The sequence below is a fragment of the Zingiber officinale genome, chromosome 4B (assembly GCF_018446385.1).
Source record: "Zingiber officinale cultivar Zhangliang chromosome 4B, Zo_v1.1, whole genome shotgun sequence".
Classification (NCBI taxonomy): Eukaryota; Viridiplantae; Streptophyta; class Magnoliopsida; order Zingiberales; family Zingiberaceae; genus Zingiber; species Zingiber officinale.
The window spans coordinates 110,627,440-110,654,318 of record NC_055993.1 but is presented as its reverse complement, the minus strand read 5'-3'; the positions used below and the strand labels follow the sequence as shown (position 1 = coordinate 110,654,318).

General features: G+C 35.9%; 1 protein-coding gene across 2 annotated transcripts; it reads right to left on the bottom strand.

Annotated features, from left to right (window-relative positions):
- Positions 1-2,817: 2,817 nt before the first annotated feature.
- LOC121976045 (BTB/POZ domain-containing protein NPY1-like) lies at positions 2,818-7,334 on the bottom strand. Of its 2 annotated transcripts, XM_042528031.1 has the most exons (4): positions 6,414-7,334; positions 5,400-5,469; positions 3,919-5,082; positions 2,818-3,707 (listed from the first exon to the last, which is right to left on the bottom strand). In XM_042528031.1, exons 1-4 carry the CDS (start codon positions 6,473-6,475, stop codon positions 3,213-3,215), a joined length of 1,791 nt encoding a protein of 596 aa, XP_042383965.1. In that variant the 5' UTR covers positions 6,476-7,334; the 3' UTR covers positions 2,818-3,212. The 2 variants fall into 2 exon arrangements, with proteins under 2 accessions (XP_042383965.1, XP_042383966.1); XM_042528032.1 differs by lacking the exon at positions 5,400-5,469.
- Between the last annotated feature and the right edge of the window lie 19,545 nt (positions 7,335-26,879).

The window sequence follows — 26,879 nt, the reverse complement described above, 5'->3', positions numbered from 1 at the left end:
GACGCAGCTAGCGAGAAGGATGGCACGGGAGAGAGCCGACTGGCTCGGTACATCTGAGGGACAAGGTGCTGCAGAAGAGTACGCGGGCGGACGAGAAGGAAACACGCGATGTTTCCAAGGGACAAGAAGCCGGAGCGGAAGCTTACTCGAGAAGGCCGGAAGTTGGGTTTGGGTGAGTCCTATTCCAGATGACCGAAATCACCCAAGCGAGTAGAGCTAGAGCGGAAGACCCGGACCGAAGCAAGAGGAGCCGAAGCGGGAGGCCCGAAGAGAAAGTCAACAAAAGGTTGACTTTCACCTTTGGGGCGCCCGGAACCCAAGTTTTATCACTTTCGACATGGCCTTTGACTGACGCATTGGGGATAAGATTTTATCGCATTCCAAGCGCTTGGAACGTTTCCAGGCGCCCCGAGCAGGGCTATATAAACAGCCCTGCTCCCAGAAGCTCACCACAACGAGAAATACAAATAAACAACACTTGTGCGCTCTTAGTTTTTTGTTTAGCTTCTTTTCTATGTGTTTATTGCTGTAAGAGGCTTCTTCGCCCAAAGAAGATTTTTTAGTACGTTTTTTCGCCTTGGATTAACAATCTCTCCGGTTGTAACTAAGTAATTCGTTGTGCCTCTTTCTTTTTAGTTTCTTTATTATTCTTTTATGCAAGTGTTTATTTTATTTAAGTTATAAGTCTGAGAAAGGTTTTTGTCTTGATTTGTGCAGGAGCTATTCCCCCCCCCCCCCCCCCCACCCCCCTCCTCCTCCTCCTCCTCCTCCTCCCTCTAGCCGGCCGCCAAGGGTCCTAACAAGATAAATTATTTTGTGAATTAGAATTGTATGAGCAAGCTAACTTTGAGTTAGAAGAGAAGGGTGTAGCCTTGGTTATAGGAAAGAAGAAGAAGAAAAAGAAGAAAGGGAATGCATCTCCATCAAAATAGGAGCATGAGCCCAAGAGCGAGGTTGGAGACTCCGCAAGTGAGATGGCTCGCTTTGTAAAGAAGATGATGAGGAGAAGCAAGCAACTTAACAATAGGGATGTTAAGAAGATGTTTCAGGACCCAAAGAAGTCATCAAAGAATAAAGGCATAACTAAATCAAAATCTAGTGTGATATGCTTTGAATGCAATTGGAAGGGGCACCATAAAAGTGAGTGTTTAGAGTTAAACAAGCAAAGGGAGAAGCTAAAAGAAGGAAGGTTCTTAAAGCAACATGGGATAACTTATCATCCGAATCCTCAAAGGATGAAGGGCAAAGCAAGATGAATCACATTGCCTTCATGACATTAGATGATGAAGTAGAGAACTCCCGTGGAGAAAAGCTAGAGCTCAAGTAGCTGTGGTGGATTCTTATCAAGTGATAATGAGGTATACTCTCCCAAAATGGAATAATTATATGATAAAATTGCATGTTTAACAATTCATGGTGTAATGCTAAGGATATAGCAAAAGTCCCTTCAAAAGGAGCTTAAGGCTCTGAGAGAAGATACTATTTCAACTTCCACTTGCAAGGGTTGACAGCAAGACTCTCCATAAGTTGAGAAACTTAAGGAAGAGAATGAATCCCTAAAATTGCAAGTAGAGAAATTGAAGAGGTGTCTATAGAAAAATTCATGTCGGAATCCATATATTTAGATATGATATTTGGACACCAACACTCTGTCTATAATAAGGTGGCTTTATGATACAAACCTAAATAAAAAGAAACATCTTTTGTATCATTAACTTGTAGAAATGATTTTGTATTGTTTTGAACTTTACTAATGTATTTGGTGACAACCAAATTATTACGGTGATCTAGAAAATGTGAGGGGCCTGTATAGTTTTTTATAATATTGTATTCAATAATTTAAGAATCCCTACTAAAATTTATTTTAAAAAACAATTCAAATAAAAGGAAATGAATTCCCTCCTCCGAAGGAGAGTCAACCTTGGAGTGTTATAGTTGCTGACCAAACATCCAAAGTTTTATATATGACTGAATCAAGATGCGTTAAGCAAGATCTTGAATGGTTTGGTTTTGATCCTAGTTAGTTGTTTAATTAAATAGATTATTTAGGCTACCTTTAAGATAAAATTTGTTTGATTGGTTTAAACATTGATTGTTCGATGTTGATCCAATGGTTTCCTTCAAATCATCAATTACATTAGTGTGATAGCCAAGGCAAAGCGACAACTATTAGGTGCTACAATTCAAGTGCCAATGCTTGCTGATGGAGGTGATGACTTGATAGTCAAGGGTTGAAAATCCTGAGAATCTATAATATACTTCATTTAGCATGATGAGTTTTCTATTAGTAGGCCAATCTCCTACTCTTTGAGTTCTCATTAAGTCCTTCGTCGATTGGTTTGCCTCCCTTTATTTTTTTTCTTTGTCAAAAGTGTACACACTCAACCATCACAGCCACACTCTAGTTTACAGCATCCGCGAAACCTCATGCAACTAAAATTGAAACATGAGAAGTACATGACCAAAGACCACATGTGCGTTGTAAGATCATGGTTGTAATGCAAGAAGGATGCTTACTTGAAGTTTTAAACTGTAGTGCATATCGTTCTCCGATAATCATCAATCCTTGACACTCATCCCACCAGCATTGTGATGGAAACATTGGTGTGAAGTGAAAATACATGGCAAAAGAAAAAAAGGTGAGCTTTGCTTGATTTCAGGTAGACAATGTGTCAACTTTTGGATCTCCAAGCCACTCTGTGAAGATTCATATTAAGTTTAAGGTTAGCAGAGGCATTAATCTCCCAACCTATAAGACAAACTAAAGAATCCACAGAAATCAGCTAGGAGTACCAAGCTGAGTTTAACAGTACACAATCGATACAAAGTGATCACCATCTTTAATTACTACATTCAGTGTCACCTCATCTCCTCAAATGTTGGGTATTCATTGTTCTTTGAACTACACAATCTTGTTAGTACTTCTCAATCCCAAACACAATATTACAATTTGCCACACATCATTAAACTAAAGCTCAAAAAATGACGACGATGAAGATGCAAAGCACACAACACTAACCCTTTGGTGTCTGTTTGCTTCTCTTCTTCATTTTCTTCCTTACCATCATTGTATCTAAACAAACTGTTTCAGCTGTTTCATACCTGTGATATCTAGCTAATAATTTGCAAATGCATGTACCAGGCACACTGCCACTTTTTTCTTTGTTTCTGTACAATGTATAGAAAAGAAACACGGCATGAGAACCCTTTTGTTACGATATAGAGTGTTTTGTGTTCCTTGAAGATCCAGTAGTTTTGTCTTCACCACGTTTGACAAAGGTCGGCGTACTTTGTGAGCTCCTAGATGTTTCAGATTTTTTACCAGTCTCGCGTTGCCCTTTATCTATCCACAACTTGTCAAATATCCTTGTGGATCTAGTTTTAACTATCTTTTTTCCTTCACCGTTTTGGTACTCATCGGCCTTTATGCTCAAGTTCTCCATTTGATGCTTTAGAATGTTATGGTGATCCACAATTCTCCCCTCGCAATCTCCATCCATGGTTGCTTGACACATTGAAATGTCATCAGTTGTGGTTGGCATGACCCCTGATATCTTCAAATGTTCAAAGAAGAGCACCTGGACAACAATGCGGAGAGGCAGTTGCTCGTTTTGTGCTGCATGGATGCTGGCTTCGGATGAGAATTTCTTGACGTCCATCAAAGCACAGATCATTTTCTTTTCCTCTTTCGTCAAGTCTGGATGATCCTGAAAAATAGGCAATATCACAAATTTCTCAAGTGATTTCCATAACATCAATAAAAAGTATTGAATCTTGACAATCTCCCACAATGCACAAGTTCAACTTGAATCACACTCGATATATATTTGAACAGTTGATTCTTAAAATAAAAAAGGAAATTGAAGTATATTTTTCAATTTTTTCCCCCAAACATCTACAAATTAACAGAAAACACACCTTCAAATAGATATCGATGGCCGTGTATAATCCATCATGACTAGGTCTAGCTTCTTCGGGAACTGACTTAGCGATATCAATGAAGCTAGAAATGTACAGATTTGGATCATGGGCTATTTCGGCAAGATAACCATCAACTAGCCTTCCTAAGGCCAGTAAAACTTTGTTCCGGGAAGCAATTTCAACAAACGCATTGTCACTCTTATCAAAGCTTATGTCATTTTCAGTATTCACTTGCATCAGAGATTTACTCACTAGGCATTGTACCAGATTCACATCGTATATCGTATTACCATCAGACTTTGCTGGAACAAGTAGATCCTTTACGGAAGCTTTGTGCAGCTGCATGCTAATCCGATCAATCAATTCTTCCTTCATTGGACCGTTGCCTCCAACCAAAATGACAACTTTCAATAATTTCAGAAGGAACCTGCACAATGACCCCCCACATTTATCTGAAGGCAGCAGAGAGATGATGGTCTCCACCAGAATCCTGTTTTTTCTCATATAATCATCAGCAACCAAGGCATCATAAGAATCTGGCAACCATCGAAATGTGTAGAACTTTAGTGCCTCTCCTATAATCTTCGACGACATCCTCCCCTTGGATTTCACAGCGATCATCACTCGCTTGTAAAGCTCAACATCCAACTCACATATATCTTCAATCCACCAATCAGGTGGAATTTCATGTGTCCCTTGTTCAATCTCAACTAAGCTATCAGATGCAGTCCACTTCCGGTTGCAGGTATAAGACCAACTAACATTACTTGGGTCTGTAGATGTCTTAGAAGCAATGCATTTGATACATCTTTCAACCAAGTTCAGTTCCTCAGACCATGGTAATAAAAGCTTTGTGGTCTGTAGAGCAATAATAGAATCTTTCCAACTCTGTAAGATGCTCGTGTTGAGGAAAACCTCAATCTTGTATATCAGGTTTCCTTTATCAACATCCTCAGTCATCTCAAGGTACTCGGCTGCACATCTAGCAGCAGCAACATTGTGGGCACTGAGAGTCACAACCATGCCATAGCAAAATTTAGCACATACTTCAAAGGCTTTTGATCCTCCCGGAAAATCATGCAAGAATATTTCATCTTTGTTGTTGTCACAGGCCTGAGTCATTAACCCTAGTAGTCGTCTACTCTTCGATAATAGAGGAAACTGCATTGAGAAATTTGAAATATGCAATCATAAGAACAAATGAACAGGATAACTTAACAGCCAGATTGAGATCCAAAAAGATGTCACAGTGAAGTTACTGCTACTGCTCCAGAACCACTTCTAACATTAACATGCAATCTAAACTCAATATCTAGAAGAATGTTATCTTGAAGAAAACAACCCAAATAGAGTATGATTGCAAATAGCTTTTTAGGCCGGTAAACGCATATCCTATAGAAAATTCTTATGTATGTTTAAACAAGCAGTTGGACATCCTTATTTCAGTGTAATTTGTGGATTCAAGGATAGAGCTCTACCTTGTGTAAATGGAATCTCACTTCATCCACATGCACAAAGACATCTGCTGGTAGCTCAGACACGAAAAATCTGCATGGGTTGATCATCAATAGCTAACCTTAAACAATCTTATATTCGAAATACATAAAAAAATACAAGTAGGTAATCAGTAACTCTTCAAGCTTATGGCAACCAACTTTTGGAAGTACAAGCACAAGCAACCATTGACTTCAGCTCAGTTGATTAAATAACTGTCTCCCTCTTTGCTTCCTCCATTTTTTGTTATCACTGTTGTTAAACTCACATTAGCGCAACGGTAAAGTTGTTGCCGTGTGACCTAGAGTTCATGAGTTCGAATCTACTCTTGCAAAGCAGAGAAGACCGCATACAATAGACTCTTCTCCAGAACTCCGGGAGTGAGCTTCATGCACCAAACTGCCCTTTCTTTACTCTTACGTCAAGGCTCCCCTTTCTTTACTAGTGTCAGACTACCGGCCAAATGATGAAATAACTACTGTTTGAAACGTACCAAAGAGGAAAAGTAAAGGTCATCTAATTTCTAATGGAGATAGTCCTTGCTAAGCTGAAAGGAAGGCCTGAAAACACCAGACCAGCAACCTAAACAGGCGTGCAGTGGTCCAACTATTACAGGAAGGAAGTCTCATTCAGATAGGGAAATGACAAACTGTAAGCATGGGAGTCTTCGGCACCTTGCATCGAAGAGTGGGACGATGTTGCAATAATGCAATGCCTCTATTTCAATCATTCAAAAGCATATCCTCCACCCTGGAATCGAAGTCAAAGAAAGGGGTATCTACTCATCATACTCCTAATCCAAGAAATCCTCTTGTTCACCTTCTTCGATTTTAGCAAGCACCAGTTTTTATCATCACCAACAAGAAGACCAAACAATTTGCACCCAAAAAACTTGACACTCACGCAAAGACAAAGCGAAAGAAGAAGAAATCACAGGATGCATCGCAAGAGAGGATTTTGAGAGGATGAGAAATCAAGAAACAAGGGAAAGGGTAAACCTGATGTTACGGCCGTCCGATTGGAAGGCGTCCGGCTTCGATCCCAGCTTCATATACTTCATCTCTCTTATACGAGCAGAAACACCCTCTCTCCTCTCTCTCTCGCGCGCGCGCTCTCTCTCTCTCTCTCTCTCGCGGAGAGAGTGTGGGGGCTGAGACGAGGAGAAAACGGCGCGTCGAGCAATGGCGATACGTTAGAGTATTAATTTAGCTGCGTCTTTTGCTTCTTTCTATTGGCTCTTCTTTCTCCCCCTTCACTTTCTTTTGGCAGGCACGCACTCACTCTCTCTTCGCTGGTGGTGCTGTATTATTCTTTATACAAATACAACTGCAGCCGCCCTTGCTTCCTCTTTGCCGCCCCCGCTTGCTTTATCACTTCGAGCTGACCTTCCATTCCAAAAGGCAAGAACAAGGCTTCGGCCGCTGCGCCGCCGCCTCCGGACCAGTTTAAGCGTCGCTTTCGGTGCTGTGGTTCCGCACTCCTAACAAAGCATCGTGAACGATCTCTCACTCTCTCTTTCTCTCTCTCTCTCTCCAACTTTCTCTGCCACAATAGATATTTATATATAATAAAAAGAGAAGAGAGATGGCGTAAAGCAGCAGTGAGGACCAAGGATTAAGGTGTTGATCATGACGATGGTTGAGATGGGAAACTATGACTTCTTACTCGCTGGCTGCGGCAGGCAGATGAATAATCAATCAAACAAAACAGTCTTGGCATGCCAATCATGCATTGAATGCTTGCTGAATTCTCTTTGCCATAAAAATCTCGCCAGGCCTGATTCTGCGTCGATTTGGACATTGGATGCTTTCTGAAGCTTAGTCTTCAGACAAATGACCGGTCAAAGCTTAATGGCGGATGGTGAGTTGAGCTGGAGGAAGCCAATCCAACCGAAGCTTTTATGTAAATGGCAAGATCAAAACTTTATTTTATTTTATCTTTTGGAGTTTCTTAGAATTCGTTTTGTCGGATCTTGCAAGATATTTATAGATTTGGTTGAGAATTTACAAATATTCAATTTGCCGTATCTATCTTGATGATGCCAGATCTTTTATTTTTTATTCTCTTCTTGGTAAACAAACCCCCAAAAAAATATAATCAATATCAGATTCTGAAATATATTGAATGGATAAATTCACTTCTTTTTTTTTAATGTCTTTCGTTTTTTTTTAAATTATTATTTGACTTAATCTTTATTAAAATGTTGATTGGCAGGCAATAGTTTTGTACAGTGAACAAAAATATACTGCAAGCAAATTTATAAATCAATTTATGTTGAATTTTTTTATCATAAATAAGTATTTAAAATTTTAAGCTCTTTTGTATTACTGATAAACTCAAAATAATATATTTTTATATTTATTTTTAGGCTGCAAGTTAATTTTCAAACTATTTTGAATCATTAGAAACTTTATAAGGTTTATTTATAAATCAACTTGTGCAATAATTTTTTTATAAAAAATCATAATTTATTCTCTCAAGTTAAGTAGTGTTAACTAATTTAAGAATTAATTTTTATTATTAAAATTGGCACATAAACCTTTAAATCACCTCGCCATGAATTTTTTAATTAAAATCAGTTTCTCGTAAAGGAATTTATTTATTAAATTAATTTTTTTTAGAGGAATGTAGAACAACCTAGTAATGACATTTTCAGAAAAGTAAGTAAACTATATATCTAGGAAAAATAAAATTTTCTAAATTTTCAGTATCACATTCTAAGTTTAATTTTGGGCAAAAATTAAAAGGCCACTTTTAATTATCGTGTTCATCAGAGATTTTATTTTTTTAAAAAAATATCAAAAATAGCAGCTTACTATATTTAAGACCGTAAATCAAGTAATCCAAATCAAGTTTTATGTTGTTTAAATTTATTTGATAAGATAATTGAATCATGACTTGATTTACTTTTTTTATCGACTTAAATTTGATTTGTTTGAATGTTATCAAGCTCTCAATTAGAATTTATTTGATTTTTTTAAACTATTAAATTTTAAGCTCATTTGGTTGGTTAGTAAGTTTGATATTACAAACTTATTTATTAATTTTGAGAGTTTCTTTGTCTATGTACAAGTTTGATAAAAGGTTTGTTAATGAACATGATTTACAAACTTTATTTGTGGATATTATTCATAAATATTATTTATGAATAACTTATTGGTTTTATTCATAAACATTAACGATTTTAACATATGTATTAAAATTTATTAATTTAGTTTAATTAGTTCTTCAATGAAGCAACTTTTAATTAGTTATTTAAACTTATTCATTTAATTGATCTTATATATACTGAGAAAATATAAATAAATTTTTACTGAGCAGAATAATAAATTTATCTACTAACATTTGGTTCCTTAATTATATTTATCATCCCAAAAATAACTTTATTCCAACATTGTCCTAACAACTACAAAGGAGCTGCTAGATGAATAGTAGTTATGTTGTAGTTATTATAATATATTAAATTAAATTATTTTTCTTTTTAATTTAATTACTTATAACTCAATTAAAATTATTTAAATATAGAGGTATAATCGAGCCGAGCCGAGTCGAGTCGAACTCTTGAATGTTTGAGCTTGGCTCGTTTATAATCGAGACGAGCTCAAGCTTTATTTAACGAATATATTCATGGCTCACGAGCTTATTCGAGCTTTTATCCAGTCTAAACGAGCTTAATAAGTATAAATTATAAATTATAAATTTAAATATTCATTAAAAATTAAATTATATATTTAGAAAAAATTATAATATTCTTATTAAAATTTATAATTTTATTCTAATAAATAAATTTAATATATTTGTCTATATTTTTCATAAGTAGAATGTAAAATCTATAAATTTAATATCAAAATTATTATTTTTTTTAAATTTAAAAGTTGATTCATGAACTTAACGGACGTGTTCACGAGCTAACGAGCCGAGTATTGTAAAGTTTGAGCTTGGTTTATTTATCTTAACGAGCCTCATTAAATGAGCTTTTATCGAATCGAGCTTCAAATAACTCACGAGCGGCTTGGTTCATTTACATCCATATTTAAACATGGTAAAAAAATTACTAAAATTATTGTAGCCATTGCTATAAAAGTGTAGTGGCTATTAATAGCTGTTATGATAATTTTAAATGATTTTTTTACCATATTTAAGTGATTGTAATTAAGTTTTAAAAATTTTAAACAGGTTAGTAAAAAAATTATATAAAATGTTCTATATATAATATTTTTTATTAATTTAAATTGATTTATTTTAATAGTCATAGTAACTATAGAATAGTTGTTATAACCATGCGGAAATAAGAAATTTTTTAGATGAAAAAAATAATAAGACTCTATTTAATATATATTTTTTAAATATATATATATATATATCCTTTTAACTATTCTGATAATTAACTGCACCCTTTTAATTTTTCCCCCTTTTATTTTTACACTCTCACAAAAAAACACCTTATTTGTAAATAATCTAAAGTTAGGCATTGTCACCTTCCTCAGAATGCCTTCGTAGTGTTTTTGACTCAAAACAAACCAGACCAAATAATTTCAAATCACAAAACTAAGAAAATGTTTAAACTCCTTAGTCACACTGTTAGAGATATAATCTGATTTTTAGAATTTGATATTTGAAGTTGTCCAATGTATTAAAGGTTTTTTTAACTCAAACTGTTGGTAGTATCAAACTCGAGATTATGGTTAACTAGACAGTTAGAAATTTAATAGGGAATTGATAATAGTAAAATTCAAGTGGCTCACGATTGATCGAACATTTGACAGCTAGAAGTCTAATAATGTTGGACGTTGAGGAGATGAAGGGGTGGCCCTTCGTCTTCCTCATTTGATAAATCTTAAGTTAAGGAGACGAATGGGTGCCCTTTCTCTTTCGTCTTCCTCAAACCTCATATAAAAGAGCATTCAAGTGCATCAATGAAGAACAACGGTTGGGAAAGAGGAATTTAGTTTATGGAATTTCTGAGAAGGTTCCAAGGCGATGATCTTCTCAGCGATAGTGAGCTTCACAACAACAACATCTTATCCGAGTTCTCTAAAAGATCAATCTTTATTGTTTCATACAATAGAGTAACAAGTCTTTATTATTTAGTACAATAAAATAACAATGGTATCAAAGCCAATGACCACATCCTAGGTGGCTAGTGACTTGCTTCAGGCTAGCGAACACGAGAAATCATCGTGGTTTCGACACATCACGGGCGTCGGCGACCATGTCAAGCCATTGTCGACCGACATCTGACGTCGAAAAGTGCTTGATGGTTGGCAATCGGCCAGCAAGGCCGTCAAATTGTGTTTGTCACGATGGATAGGTTGCGATAGAGAAGAAGAACAGTATTTGTTCTGTTGGTCTCGGTGTGGCTGGCTAGTGTTCAACACTTTCTCGTTCTTTTGACTTTGATTAGTAAGCATAATTAATTAACTAAAATAATTAGCATAAAAGAAATAAAAACTTATAAAATAAATGCGTAAGAAGACCATAATTTACTTAGTTACAACATAGATGGTTGTTAATCCAAGACAAATGAAAGCATTAGAAAGATTTCCTTCGTTGAAGGCGAAAAAACCTCTTACACGCTTTGATAGCTTAGACAGTTTCTAGGAAATTAATGAATACAGAATTTGTTACCTATTTCCTAACTCCATAGGTCTTTTTATAGCACCTGCAAAACTCTATCCGAGTTGGATGGCGCTTTCAATTGGGTTCAATGCATAAGGCATATCAGCTTCTTAGCTAATCTTCTTCATGATGCTCCGGTCAACCGAAGTTGAGTTCACTCAAATCCAACTCCGACCTTCTCCTCGAGCAGACTTTCTTCCTGACTTCTCATCCCTCAAACGTCGTGCACGTCCTTCTCGCCCACCGATGTACTCTTCTGCAGCACCTCGTCCCTCGGATGCACCAAGCTCGTCAGCTCCTTTCCCGTGACATCCTTCTCACTAGCTGCGTCTTCCGCTCGACTTCTTGTGTTCCTAAGCTCCTGCACACTTAGACACAAGGATCAAACACAACATGACTTAACTTAATTAAGTTGGTCACACTAAAACTACCATAAAGTACTTACAATCTTCCCTATTTTTATGTGATCAACCCAAATTAAGTTAGGGAAAAAACAAACATAGTAAAGTAAATTTAAGCATTAAAAATGCAAATAAAACAATTAATGTACAAAATGTTACCTCTCCATATACTTAATATATAAATCTCCCCCTTTGATTATATTAAAAATATGAGTAAATATTCTAAGGGATACACAGATAGTGACTAACAAAAAAAATATGAAAATTGTTTTTCAAAAAATTGAATTTTTGTTATTTAAAAACAAGTTTTAGAAGAAATAATTTTAAAATTATTTTTAAATGCCAAAAAACTTTGAAAATTTTTGTAACTATTAAATATACTTATTTTAAATAGTAATAAAATTTTCACGAATTAATAAAATTAATCTAAGTAGTAATAAATTATTATATATAGAGAGATTTATTTTGAAAAGAAATTAAACAAAAAATAGATTTTGAGCTCAAAAATTCTTACAACTTTTTCTCAGTAGGTAAAACTAAAATTATATCTTTAGGAAAATTAATTTTTTGAAGATTGAATTTTTTAAGAATTTTTAATATTAAAAATTAATAGTTTGGTAAAAAATTCATAGAAAATTAAATAATAGTAACAAATTTTCAAACAAATTTCTTATAATAGAGAACATGATGTTTTATCACAAAAAAAAAATTTACAAAAATAACTCTGTAAAATAATTTTAATTTCACAAATACGATTTTTGTTTAAAAATTATAAAAAATAATACAATAGTCAAAGAATTTTAAAATTTTTCCTGTAGATAATTAATGAAATTTTTTTCTTGGAAAAATCATGATCTAATTAATTTTGAACTAAAATAATATGAAATAATTTATTTAAAAAAGTTAGACAAATTAAAAAAAATAAATAAAACATGCATAAAGATTTAATCTAGGCATGATTTTAGAACCCAATATAAGTTTCTATCTACTGGATTAATCAAAAATTTTCTTGAAATATACTTTTTTATTACTCTTCTTATTTGACCCTAATGGAATCTATAATGTCAATTTAGTTCTTGATAATTTCTAAAATTTGAAGTAGTAAAATTTGAACATGTAGAATTTTTCAAAATTTCTGTTTGTTCTTTCAATTTTTCATTTTCATCATTTGGTTTATCATACATTTCTAAAGGGCATGCATTAGCTAAGATTACTTTCAATTCTAAAATTTCCTTTTTCAAATTAGTATTTTTAGACTTAAGCTTATAAAACAATCTAGTCATAGATTTAATACCTTAATATAATTTATCAAGAGGTAGTAGACATACCTCATTTACTAGATCCGCTCTGAAGCTTGTCTCTTCCTCCTCGCTGTAGGTTTCTTCTTAGGAGCCTCCCTCTTTATTTGTGCTCTCCTCCTAGTGATTCGCCATCAGTGCAAGTCCAGCGTACTCCTCTAAATCAGATTTTGATGATGACTCGTTCCAAATCGCCTTCAGGATTTTGAGTTTTGTTGTGCTCAGTCCTTTCTTGTTGTCCTTCTTATTCAATCTTGGGCAATCATCCTTGATGTGCCTTCTTCATTACAGTAATAACATCTCACTTTTCTTTTTTTTTTCTTGGCCCTCACTTCATTGAATTTATTAGATCTAAAAAATTTCTTAAATTTTCTTACCATAAATGTCATTTCATCATCGTCAAGGGAAGTGTCGGCATTTGATTCGTCCTTTTTAGCTTTTAGAGTAATGTTGTTTGATTTTTCTATGTCCTGAGTATCTACACAATGAGAGTCATGAAGTTCAAAAGTAGAGAATAAACTTTCAAGCGTACTTACCTTGAGGGCCTTAGAGATGTAGTAAGCATCTACTAAGGCTAACCACTCTGGAGTTTTAGAAAAAGTGTTAAGTGCGTACCTTAAAGAGTCATAATTTGTTACCTTTTCTTCGAAGTTGTTGAACTGGGTGATCAGATCTTTAATCTTAGCATGGAGTTGAGCTACCTTCTCTCCCTTGTTTATCTAGAGATTCGTTAGTTGACTTCGGAGGATGTTCCATCTCACTAATTTTGCTTCCAAAGTGCCCTCATGAAGTTCTAGAAATTTCTCCCAGAGCTCTTTTGAGGAGTTGTAGCTTTTGATCCGACTGACCTCCTAGGGTGGAAGGACGCTAAGAAGATGGAATTTCACTTTGCCATTAGCCATGAAGTCGACTTGTTCCTTCTTTGTCCACATGTACTCTTTGTTGACTCCTTGTTGATCCTTAGGTGCTACAAAACCGTATTTTATAATTAACAAAATTTCAAAATCAGTCTTGAAGAATACCTCCATGTATTTTTTCACGTTGTGAAGTCTCCCTCAAATTTTGGTGGATAGATACTGGATTCGACCATCGTCTTTATGCTTCAGTCGGCGGTTAGTCCTTCTGAAGTGATTGGGCTCTGATACGACTTGTTGGTCCTGGTGCGGTCGGCCAGAGGGGTGAATAGCCTGAAATCAAATTCAACCCTTTCTCGTTCTTTTGACTTTGCTTTGTAAGCACAATTAATTAACCAAAATAATTAACATAAAATAAATAACAACTTATAAAAGAAATGGGTAAGAAGACCAAAATTACTTAGTTACAATTTACATAGTTGTTAATCCAAGATAGATGAAAGCACTAGAAAGATCTCCTTCATTGAAGGTGGAGAAGCCTTTTACACTCTTTAATAGCTTAAAAAGTTGCTAGAAAATGAATATATAAGTTGTTGTCTATGTTCTAACTCTAGGGGTCTTTTTATAGCCCCTGAAAAATTTTATCCGAAGCTGGAAGGCACCTTCAATTGGGTTCAAGGTGCCTTTAATTAGAAAAATTTTATCACTTAGGATAAAGCTTTATCTTCGGCCAATGGTCATCTAAAGGCGCCTTCAACAAGCTGGAAAGTACCTTCCAAGCCATTGAAGGTGTCTTCCCTAAGGTAGATTAGTTCCTTAGCTGATCTTCTTCGCGATGCTCCGGTCAACAGGAGTTGAGCTCACCCGAACCTAACTCTGACCTTCTCCTCGAGCAGACTTCCTTCCCGGCTTCTCGTCCCTCAAACGTCACGCACATCCTTCTCATCCACCGGTGTACTCTTCCACAACACCTTGTCCCTCGAATACATTAAGTCCGTCGATTTCTTTCACATGTCATCCTTCTCACTAACTACATCTTCCGCTCAACTTTTATGTTCCTAAGCTCCTGCACATTTAGACACAAGGATCAAATACAACAGGACTTAACTTGACTTGGTTAATCAAACTAAAACTACCACAGGGTACTTACATGTTCACTGTTCCTTCATCAAAAAATTTTGAGAAAAAGTTTAATTTTAAAAAATCAAAAAGAACAAAAAAAATGAGAAAACGTGAGACGTTTTCTCATATGAAGAGAGAGAAGACTTCTATTATTGGAGGAAGCGTTTGGAGACTTGATTCCAAATGAATTGGGACCATTGTACCATGTTGAAAGTTCCTTTTGTTGGATCGAGCAGCAAAGGGATCAATCAGAGGCTATAAGAAGGTAATTAGAATTGCATTAAATTTATTACCTTTTAATATTATGTCACATGTAGGTGAGTATAAGTGTGCTCATGAGCTATGAAACAAAGTGATTGCCTTCATGAAGATCATGCACAAGCACATGAAGTGGAGGAGCTCAAGGAGAATGGCTCATTGGTCAAAGAGAAGGAGAAGAATCAATCAGATGTTGATATGTGTTCAACATCCGATAAGGAGGAGGAAGTAGAATCAGCCACATCTACGAAGGAGGAAAAAGTGGAATCGTCCACGTCTTTGAAAGAGGAAGAAGAATCCAAGACGGATGAAGAAGAAGTCTTGAAAGTTCAACCCTCAACCTCATCAGCGGGAAGAAACACATCAAGTGCTTTGAGTGTGGGAAAATAGGGCACTACAAGAGTAGGTGTCCTTCACTCAAGAAGGTAAAAGAGATAAACCCTAAATCAGCTAAAATTCATTTAGAATCTAATGTGGATTATAGGATGGATGGTGCCAAGAAGAAGAAGTGACACATCATTTGCTTCACATGTGTTGAAAGGGGGCATTACCACACAAAATGCCTAAGGAAGGGAGCGCTCATGAAGATAGAGCAATTGAAGCAATGGAGGAGAATGAAGCCATGTGGATGCTTGTGTCAAGGGAGAGCTCCAATGGTAGGTAAGAAGGTAATCCCTAAGTTGATCTTTAATTCTAATATTAATTCAAGTTTTAGGGACATGCATGCTAGAAATAATAATGTAGGCTAATTACCCATGCATAATTATGGATTTAGGTATAACGATAAGAATAAGGTTAACATGGTTGATAATCCTAAAAAATTGAAGTTAAATGTTAGACCTAAAAATATAAAACCTATCTCGATTAAGGGAAAGGAGGTAGGAAATGATCAAGTCATTAATCCCAATAAGGGGAAACACATGCCTAGGAAGGGTAGGTCTATGAGTGTCTAAGCTGGACATGTTGATTCTAGGGTTAAGAACCTAGAAGTGGAGAATCAAGTTTTAAGGGAAAAGCTTGATAGGTTAGAGAAATCCCTTGAGAAATTTAATGTTGGATCTAAGAAATTAAGTATGATGTTGGGTAGTCAAAGATCTAATGATGATAGATCTGAGTTGGGATACCAGTCTTCATCAAATAGGGTAAGGGGAAGTTACGCCTGGAGCACTTTGGCGGGTATGTCATAGAAGCATTCCTTAAGACCAAAAGAAGGTCACATGCGATGATTGCAAGTGCAAATGTCAAGGGAAATCCTCCAAGGCTAGAGAAAAGTCATATGCTAGGGTGGCATCTGACTATAGCAAAGAGAGATCAAGAAATGGAAAGGGAAAGTCATTTAAGGACAATGAGAGATCAATCAAAGACAAGGGAAAGTCTAAAGTTGAGAAGAAGAAGAAGAAGAAGGTCAAATGGGTTGACCAATCATCACCCGAGGTGCCCTGTTGTGGTCTCGTATTTTTAAATGAGTCACCTAAGGAGGTGGGTAAGGTTAAGAGCTTTAGGGGGAGCTCAAAGAGTTAAATTGAGACCCATAGTCAATAGATCTCAAGTGAACCTTGCTTGGGATTCTAGAAGGGTCATGAAGTATGCCAAGTAGTTTGGATACGGAATTGAGTCTCAAATCCAAGGAATTGACACAATTGAAATAAGTTGTCATGCAAGAAATATGAAATGGGATTCATATTGCATGAAAATTAGTTTTAAATGTATAGATGTCATATAAACTAATTCTAGGGAGGTATTATAGTTTAGTATGGGCAGATACATCAAAAGGAAGTCAAAACTAGAACTTTAGGTCAAATTCAATTGAACTATTTAGATAGTTTTAGATTTTATGTAAATCTTGATATCTGTGATAAATATATTTTTAAATATATTTTTTTCAAGTAGATAATGGTAAAATAGACCTCTCCATAAATTTTAAAATTTTTTGGAGATTTGTAAAACTTCTGGTGTATTTATGAAATTAGGTTCAAAAATATATTTTGGGCTAAAATTTAATCCAATCGATTGCTACAGTTACCAGTCAACTGGTAATACTGTTCATCAAACACAGAATATTTTTATGAGATTTTTTTGATAAGATCAGTCGACTGATACAGTCTAATATTATTTTCAATACTAGGAAATGATTAAAAAGGGTGGTATATACATGTATGCAATTTTATGTGGAATTAAAACATGATGATTAATAGTCATTAGAGGTTAAAAGAGTCTAATAATTGGGATATTATTAAAGCTTTTTTTTATGTATGCTAAAGGAAGAGAAGTTTATGTTTAAGTGGGATATCTAAATACTTTTACAAGAAATCCTAGCTCAAGGGGAAGCTTAGCTGAAGGGGGAGTCTAGGATTAGGTTCCATGATATATGCATGAGTAGATTGTATATTTAGTTACATGTTATAGTTTCCTAACATAAGCGGGTTGCCAAACATCAAAAAGAAAAAGATTATTGGAGCAATCAGTGTGACCCTAAGTTTTGATGTTTGGGCAAAGGTTTAAGTTAGGCTATTTGTTGTATTTGATATGCGTTTGTGAGTGTGCAGGATGCTTGTACAATAAGGCAAAGTCCAAGTGTGATCTTTGCAAAGGCAAAGTCCAAATGTGGAGGCTTGGCGGTGTAAGTCCAAGTATGTAGTCTTGGCCAAAAGAAGTTCTTGAAGGCAAGGCGTAAATAATGGGGAAGAATCCGAGCGACGCAAGGCTGATGGAGGAGGCTAGAAGGAAAAGTCAAGGTTGTGTGGGTGAGGATAAGTGCATGAGAGATTGTAATCGGGGTAAAACCCTAAATTTAAGGTTTACCAATTGACTGGTGACTTTACTAGTCGACTAGTGGAAGTGAACAGAATATTTATGTTCTCTCAACTAAAGTGGACTAGTTGACTGGTCCTAGCACCAGTCAATTGGTATCGAGCTGTCAAGGGTGTAATGATCGATTTTCCACAGAGGTCAGTTGACCGATGACTTTACCAGTCGATTGATAATGGAAGAACAACTTGGATATTTTCCTCTAAGCTCTATATAATGGAGCTTGGGATGACTGGCTTGGGTGAAAACAATTAGAGGTGGTTAACCCCTAATTAGAGTCTATAAGCTCTCATGATCTAAGTACGCATGGTTGAGTTTGTGGTGAAGTTTCTACACCGAAAAGGAGTCATTCACTAGTCAGAGTTTGTCGGGGATTGATCCACCGAAGGATCGCTCAAATCGTTCACCTTACGAACAAGCCGTGGAGTAAGAGCCCTAATCTCCAAACCACATTAAATCAGCGTATTAGGTTTGCTCTCTTATTTTAGTTTAGCTTTGTATTTGCATTTTCGCTGTGAGCCAATGAGTGTAGGAAAGCAAATGAATGATTTGGGGTGGGTCATTTATTCACTCCCCTCATGATGGGCATCAAAGTCCTAACACCGGTTTTGTTACTGGTTTGTCGATTTTGTAATAACATTATTATTTTCAATTCCAAATGCCTAAGATGATATACACGATGACCCATCGTGACGGAATGAGCTACGGAAGGAGATTGAGTATGATCCATTTTATAGAGTCAGAGGACACATTGGACGGCTCGATCGACTATTCTGGAAGCTTGAGCAGGAAGAGTTTTCCGTCCTAGACAATTACAGAATTTGGGCTTTGTTTCGTTCACTACTGGGGAATCCAAAGGTGGTAGCACACCATATATGGGAGCGCTTTGAAGGGTGTATCTCATATGTAGAATTGTGTGTGGAACTACTTCACCATGAGCTCCCTTAAGAAGATCCTGAAAAGTCTAAAGAGGATCTAAACGAGTTTGAGGAGGATCCCGAAGAGTCTAAGGATGATCTAAAGGAGGATTCTAATATAGACCAATTAGAGAATCCCGAAATCGATTTGTTTGAGATTGCCTGAGATGAACCTAGAAAGATAGAACTTGTGTTGATTACTACTGCTCTAGTGTCTTTCCTAGTGGGGGTAATAAGATCCTATCAAATACAATCACTAGTGTTAGTCCTAGCGAGAGTGATATTGGCTTATCTAGCAAAGTAGAGTTCAATTGTTATTATTGTCACTATGTATGGACAGTATTAAGCTCATATTAATAAATCATGTAATAAAAATTGTTGTTATGTACAAACAGTGCTATTTTAATGAAAAGTTATGTTATGTGTTAACGAACTTGAAAAAAGAATGTTATATGTTAATAGTCTTAACATAATGATTAGTTCATTTTATGATATGTTCATTGCATGATTAGTTCATTTGATTGGATGTATGTAATATAATTAATCAATGTTGATTATATTGGATCATAAGAATGATAAGTGGAAACATAGTTACGACTTGATTTTGTAAATCAATTCTAATTTATATTGAGTCAATCATTAATTACATGCATATGAATTACACTGAAATAATAAATTATGTGTTTATTTATTGTAGATTATGGTAACTAGGAACATTATAGATGAACTCAATAAGGGAGAGAAACTATATGAGGATACTATAAAATATGACACCTCAAGATATAATATGTTCTTAAGGAACAAAAAGTTCTAGAGGTCATAAATCAGATTATGGATGAACCTACTGATGGTTCTACAACACAACATAGATGTAATCTTGATGTTTATAAGGCATGAAAGAAAAAAGGGCTCCATTGCTAAGGGTATATTGATTAGTTCAATGGTAGATGACCTAGTATTTGAATATGAGTTATTACCATCGGCTCATGCTATTTGGGTAGCCCTTAGAGAAAGTACAGTGGAGTAAGTCTGAGTAAGCTTTATCAGCTGACAATTAAGTTTGACAGCTATTAAAAGCTCTCGAATGTTACTATGGCCCAACATCTGAGACAAATAGCAAATATGATTCGGGACTTAAAGGTTGTTGGTCATGAGTTGACCGATGAACAATAGGTTCAAACAGTAATCCATTCCCTTCCTGATTCTTGGAAAATGATGAAATATAACCTTACACACATTGAAAGTTGTTAGAATGTATACTAAAAGCCTAGCTTTTTGTATGAACATTTATATTTTGAAATAAGAATCACTTTGGTCAAATGTTGCATTTTATATTTATATGTTAATATAGTTGTCCATTTAATTTATATTGTAGATAACATGGTGTGTGGTGCCACACAGAATATCATGTTATCAGTTCCTTATAAATTATAAATAGTAGCTCACGACCGAAATGGATAGGGACAAACCATTGGAACGGTTGTAGTGTAATTTGGTATTAGTCTATCTTGACTATAAAATTACACTAATACACTATGTGTGTATTGAGTAGGACCATTTGAGGTTGTTCGATTTATACTAACTGCATAAAAGAACAGAACCTCTGTTATTATGGATGTGTGTTCTCTTAATCCCAATATAATAACAAGCGCGTACACTTAGTATTTATTTCTTTGACTTATCAATGGGTGAGATTTATTCGTTAAATCAATAGGCCCGATGAGTTGGGAGATAGTGTTATTTATACGGTGTATTGTTGATTATAAAAGGAAATAGTGTCATATTTATTTTGGTTGATGATGTCCCCTTGAGGAGCTCATAAAGTTTATCATGTAAACCCTGGAGGTGGACTTAGTCCGACATGATAATAAAGTTGAGTGGTACTACTCTTGGAGTCAGATGTTAATTAAGTGAGTTGTTAGTAACTCATTTAATTAACTGACATACGATATCTTAAACACAGGGAGATTAATGCACTCATGATAAGTAGGAGCCCATATTATAATATGGGATTAGTGCTGTAGTTCAATAATAACTCTTTAGTGGTATGAGTTATTATTGATGAACTTGAGTTGGGTGTTCGGGTCGAACACAGGAAACTCAAGTCCATCAAGAGGCCAAAACCAATTCCTCCTCTCGGTCCATGTTGTAGCCTCTACATAGCCTCGCATTCACTCGTTTGATTTTGTTTCCTACCTAAGAAAGGGGTCGGCCAAGCCTTGCTTGGTGCCCAAGCAAGGGGCCGGCCAAACCAAAAGAAAAGAAAAGGAAAAGAAAAGAAAAGGAAGAAAAAAAGAGGTGTAAAAGGGAGATTTTTTCTCAACAGAATTAGAGATTTTTCTAAAAAGAATTATGTTAATTCTTTCTTATAAATTTTCTAAAAAGAATTATATTAATTCTTTCCTAAGAAATTTTTCTAAAAAGAGTTATGTTAATTCTTTTCTAGAGATTTTTTCTAAATAAAAATTCTGTAAATATTTCTTCTCTTTTATCTGGTGTCAAAGGTTATAAAAAGGGAGGAGGTCATGCCACCATAACCTAATCTCTCTTGAGTTGTTTCCCTTGCTTGTGGCTGGCACCTCATCTCTTCTTTTCTCTCTTTTCTTTTCCCCTAGAGCCAGCGCCCACCTCCTCTCTTCCTCCTAGGGTCGGCGCTCCACCTTCTCATCTCTTCCTCCCTTTCCTCCCTCTAGGGCCAGGGCATATCTCCTTTGGTGACCGGAGCTTGGAGGAGAAGAAGAAGAAGAGAAGAACCACCCTAGGTGGTAGGTGGTTTGGAGGAGAAGAAGGAGGAGGAGGCACCCCTTTTCTTTGCATATTTTGGTTTGGTGGTAGGTGGCTTGGAAACAAAAGAAGATTCGGGTGGTTTGTCTTGGTAGATCGTCACCCACACGACGTCCAAGAAGAGGAGAGGAATACAGCAGAAAATCAAGAGGTCTTTATCTACAAAGAAAGGTACAACTTGTTCTTTATTCCACAGTGCAATTAGTTTATTTTTCTTTGTATGGATCCTGAAATACCAACACAAGAGGCTACGATCTTGTGCTTCGATCAAGGTGTGTTTTGATCAATCAAGAATTTGTTTGATTGATTAAACACATGTATGATCAAGCATATGGTTTGCTAGGAATAGTTCCGTCCTTGTACAAATTTTTGTATAGGGGGTTTATATAGAATGAAATTCCGAGCGCCAACAAAAGTATCAAGACTTTTGCTGATGTCTCACGCCATGTACAACTTGAGGCGGAGAGGATTGAATCCGTAGGGATTTCTGGACAAGCTTTTATAGCTGAAGTTTCTGCATCCAAGAATAAGAAAGATGGTTTAAGAAAGGAACGGAAAAGGGAAAAGAAGCTGGTGCTGCTGTTGGGCAAGTCCCAATCAAGAAGAAAGAAGATAAGTATGGACAAAAACCTAAAAGAAAGATGACTTGCTATAACTGTGGCAAGAAAGGACACTTTGCTTGGGAATGTGTTGAGCAGAAAAAGATACATCCATGTTTATTTCCTTTTCATGAGTATTATATTGCTAGTTCAGTGTTGTTAGTTGATTCTTATCCTTTGTGAATTATAGATTCAGTAGCAACAAATCATGTATCCTGTGATTGAGCTATATATATGGAGTACCGTCAGATACCAGCTGACAACAAATACATATATGTGGAAAACAATGCAAAGATTGAAGTCAAAGGAATTAACATTTGCAAACTCAATATACGTGGTGGGCATACATTGTTTCTACATGATGTCATGTATACTCCTGAGATTCGACGGAATTTGATTTTCATTACTAGTCTTCTTGATTTAGGTTATTGTGTAAACTTTTATAATTATTGTGTGGAACTTCGGATTAACTCTGTGTTAATTAGGTATGGTTATGTAACAAATGGTTTCATGATTCTTGATATAAAACCAAATAATAATTATGGAAATGAGAGTTGGTTTTCAAATATTACTCTTATTAGTGATGCTGATATTAATGATGAAGTTTGGCATGCTAGACTAGGATATATAGGACAAGAACGAATGAATAGATTAGCTAAAGAGGGTCTGTTAGGCATTCATACTAAAATTAATTTGTCTATATGTAAGCATTGTCTTGTTGGAAAAATAACTAGCAAACCATTTGGTAAGGCTATTAAGGTTGAATCACTATTACAATTAATTCATTTGGATATTTATGGTCTAATGAATGTGAATGTTAGAAATGAGAGTTCTTATTTTATTACATTATGAAATAACTATAGACTTAAGAAGTCTCTATATAGGTTAAAGCAAACGTCAAGCCAATGGAATATAAGATTTAATGAACTCATTTTGTCTTATGGTTTCAAAATGATTAATGAGGACCATTGTTTTACCTAAGAAAGGAAAAAAAAAGGAAAGATTGTCATCTTATTATTATATGTTGATGTTATGCTAATAGATGGAAGTGACATAAAGTGTGTGTTGGAACCCCAAGGTTATTTTTGGTTTGATCAACCAAGTTAGGTTATTTTTGGTCTTGTTATATTTTGATCCCTGTGTCTAAGTGTGCAGGAGCTTAGGAGCACAGGAAGTCGAGCGGAAGACGCAGCTAGCGAGAAGGACGACACGGGAGAGAGCCGACAGGCTCGGTACATCCAAGGGACGAGACGTTGTGGAAGAGTACACCAGTGGAAAAGAAGAACGTACGCGACGTTTGAGGGATAAGAAACCAGGGAGGAAGGTTTCTCGAGGAAAAGGCTGAAATTGGGTTCGGGTGAGCCTTATTTCGATTGGTCGAAATCACCCAAGCAGAAGAGCGAGAGGAAGAAGAAAGGGAGCTAAAGTCTTCTGCTGGAAGGCGTCTTCATTGTTCATGGAGGGCGCCTTCAACCAAGCATGGAAGGCGACTTCCAAGACTATGGAAGGCGCCTTCGACCAGGCAATCTAGCCGTTGGCAGAAAGGATAAAGTTTTATCCTGTGCCACGCTAGAGGTGTCTTCCAGCCCTATGGAAGGTGCCTTCAGCCTAAGGATAAGTTTTTCCAAGGGCTATAAAAGGACCTCTGGACCTAGGAAAAAAACAACTTCTGTATTGATTTCTTAGCAATAGTCTGAGCTATTAACGAGTATAAGAGGCTTCTCCGCCTTCATCGAAGGAGATTCTTAAGAGCTTTCATTTGGCTTAGATTAACAATCACCTAGGTTGTAACCAAGTAAATTCTGGTGCCTCTTCCTTTAGTTTTTTTATTGATTTATTTTATTTGCTATTGCTGCTAACCTGAGTTGAAAAGTTCGAGAATGTATTGGTTTAAGTGTTTCAAGTGACTCAACCCTCTCCAGCTGACCGACCCGGACCAACAAGTGGTATCAGAGCCCAACCGTCTCAGAAGGACTAACTGCCGACTGAAGCATAAAGATCAAGACGATGGTCGAAGCTAACATCTACCCACCAACGTTCGAGGGGGAGTTCGCATTTTGGAAGCGACGAATGGAGATATTTTTAAAATAGATTTTAATATTTTATTAATAATGGAATATGGTTATGAAGTACCAAAGAACACAAACTGAGAAGAAATTGAAAAACATCTTTGGACCAAAAAGCAGTGCGACGACTTTACGTTAAACGGTAAGGCTGAATATCATTTAATAAGCATACTACTGGTGGAATATCTTGACAAAATCGACAACTACCAAAGTGCGAAAGAACTTTGGGAAAAGTTCTTAAAACTCTACGAAGAACTAATTGAAGCTGAAACTAACTCCTCGATGCACACCAAGTCGTCGTCAGAAGAATCTGAGACTAGAGAAATTACCGAGACAACCCTTATAGCCTAATTCTTTCCTGAGGATGCAGAAAGTTCATCCCAGATGAGCATCGATGTAGGGAGAGAGTCTTTGGAAGAAAGCAGCAGTTCAGGGGGAGCTACGGACAATGAGATCGACAAGGTAAGTCAGGTACGATCTCTTCCAACTAATGAGTTATTTAAATTTATGAAATTCTTATCAAAAAATTGTTGCAAGTTAGAAAAAGAAAACATAAATTTGAAAATACAATTATCCAAAGCATGCCCAGTAGATTTATATGATAATTTAAAAATAGAAAATGACAAATTGAAAACAGAGATAGAATATTTGAAAAATCATGTATACTCATATAATATAAGTAGGAGAAAATTTAATGGTCTAAATTGGTATTTTTATTACCATAAAGGACAAGTTAGAAAAATTTCTCAGAAATACATACCAAAGAAATTTTTAATTAACCCAGTTGGAAGGAACCTATATTGGGTTCCAAAGACTTGTCTTAATTAAAAGTTTAATTAGACTTGGGTCTTTCAGATAATACATTAAATATTTGATTTCATTATGAGGCTTTGTCTAGAAAGTGGTTGTTGCTCTAATAACCAAGAAGACCTAGTGCCTCGCCACAGCCGGGAAGCCAAGTATTGAAATAAAATGTTTAATTGATTAACTGATAGAACACTAAATTAAAATTAGATAATGCTTTAATTAGCTATTCAACTATTTTTTTGGAAATTTTTCAAAAATATTTTTGCTCGCAAATTGTTTAACTTAGAATTTGTTTTTTTTTTAACTTGCAAAACTTAGAAAAATTTCTCATTTTTTTTTCAAATCTGTTTAACTTAGAGTTTTTTTTCGGCTTTCCTTTACAAAAACTTGTAAAACTTTCAAAATATTTTAAGAGTTAAACTTTATTAATTTTGGAAAAGTACCCTTAGACATTTTAAGGAACCCCATTTTTTTATATAATCAAAGGGGGAGAAGGGAATATTAAGTCTAGGGGGAGGTAGCTTTAAATTTTTATTCTTTTGCACTAAGCTTTAAATTTTTTATTTTTTGCACTTTATTACAAAATTTATTGTTTTTACTTTATATTACTTTATGTTTTGTTTACCCTAACTTAACTTGGGTTGCTCACATCAAAAAGGGGGAGATTGTTGGAACCCCAAGGTTATTTTTGGTGTGATCAACCAAGTTAGGTTAGGTCATGTTATGTTCTAATCCCTGTGTCTAAGTGTCCAGGAGCTTAGGAGCACAGGAAGTTGAGCGAAAGACGCGACTAGCGAGAAGGATGGCACGGGAGAGAGCCGACGGGCTCGGTACATCCAAGGGACGAGATGCTGTGGAAGAGTACACTGATGGATGAGAAGAATGTACACGACGTTTGAGGGACGATAAACCAGGGAGGAAGGCTGCTCGAGGAAAAGGTCGAAATTGGATTCGAGTGAGCCTTATTTCAGTTGGTCGAAATCACCCAAGCAGAAGAGCAAGAGGAAGAAGAAAGGGAGCTAAAGTCTTCTGCTGGAAGGCGCCTTCACTGTTCATGGAGGGTGCCTTCAAGTCTTCATGGAAGGCACCTTCCATACGCATGGAAGGCGCCTTCAACCCAGCATGGAAGGCGCCTTCCAAGGCTATGGAAGGCTCCTTCGACCAGGCAATCTAGCCGTTGGCAGAAAGGATAAAGTTTTGTCTTGTGCCACGCTGGAGGCGCATTCCAACCCTATGGAAGGCGCCTTCAGCCTAAGGATAAGTTTTTCCAGGGACTATAAAAGGACCCCTGGACCTAAGAAAGAAACTACAACTTCTGTACTAATTTCCTAGTAATAGTCTGAGCTATTAACGAGTATAAGAGGCTTCTCCGCCTTGACCAAAGGAGATTCTTAAGAGCTTTCATTTGGCTTGGATTAACAACCACCTAGGTTGTAACCAAGTAAATTATGGTGCCTCTTCCTTTTATTTTTTTTATTATTTTATTTTATTTACTATTGCTGCTAACCTGAGTTGAAAAGTTTGAGAAGGTATTGATTTAAGTGTTTCAGGTGACTCAACCCTCTCCAGCCGGCCAACCTGGACCAACAATGTGTGATAGAAGTTAAATCATAACTTTCATCACAATTTGGCATAATAGATATGGGAGAAGCTGAGTACATCTTAGGAGTAAAGATCATAAAAGATCGATCAAAAAGGGTTTTGGGTTTGTCTCAAGAGACTTATATCATTAAGATGCTACAATACTTCAATATGTCAGCTTGCAACATTGAACAAACACTTGTAGAAAAAGGTATTGTTCTGAGTAAAAGTATATATCCTAAGACTTCTGAAGAAATAGCTGAAATGAAGAAAAAAATCATATATCAATGTCATTGGTATTTAATATACACTATATTGTGTACTCGCCCTGATATAAGGTATACTGTTGG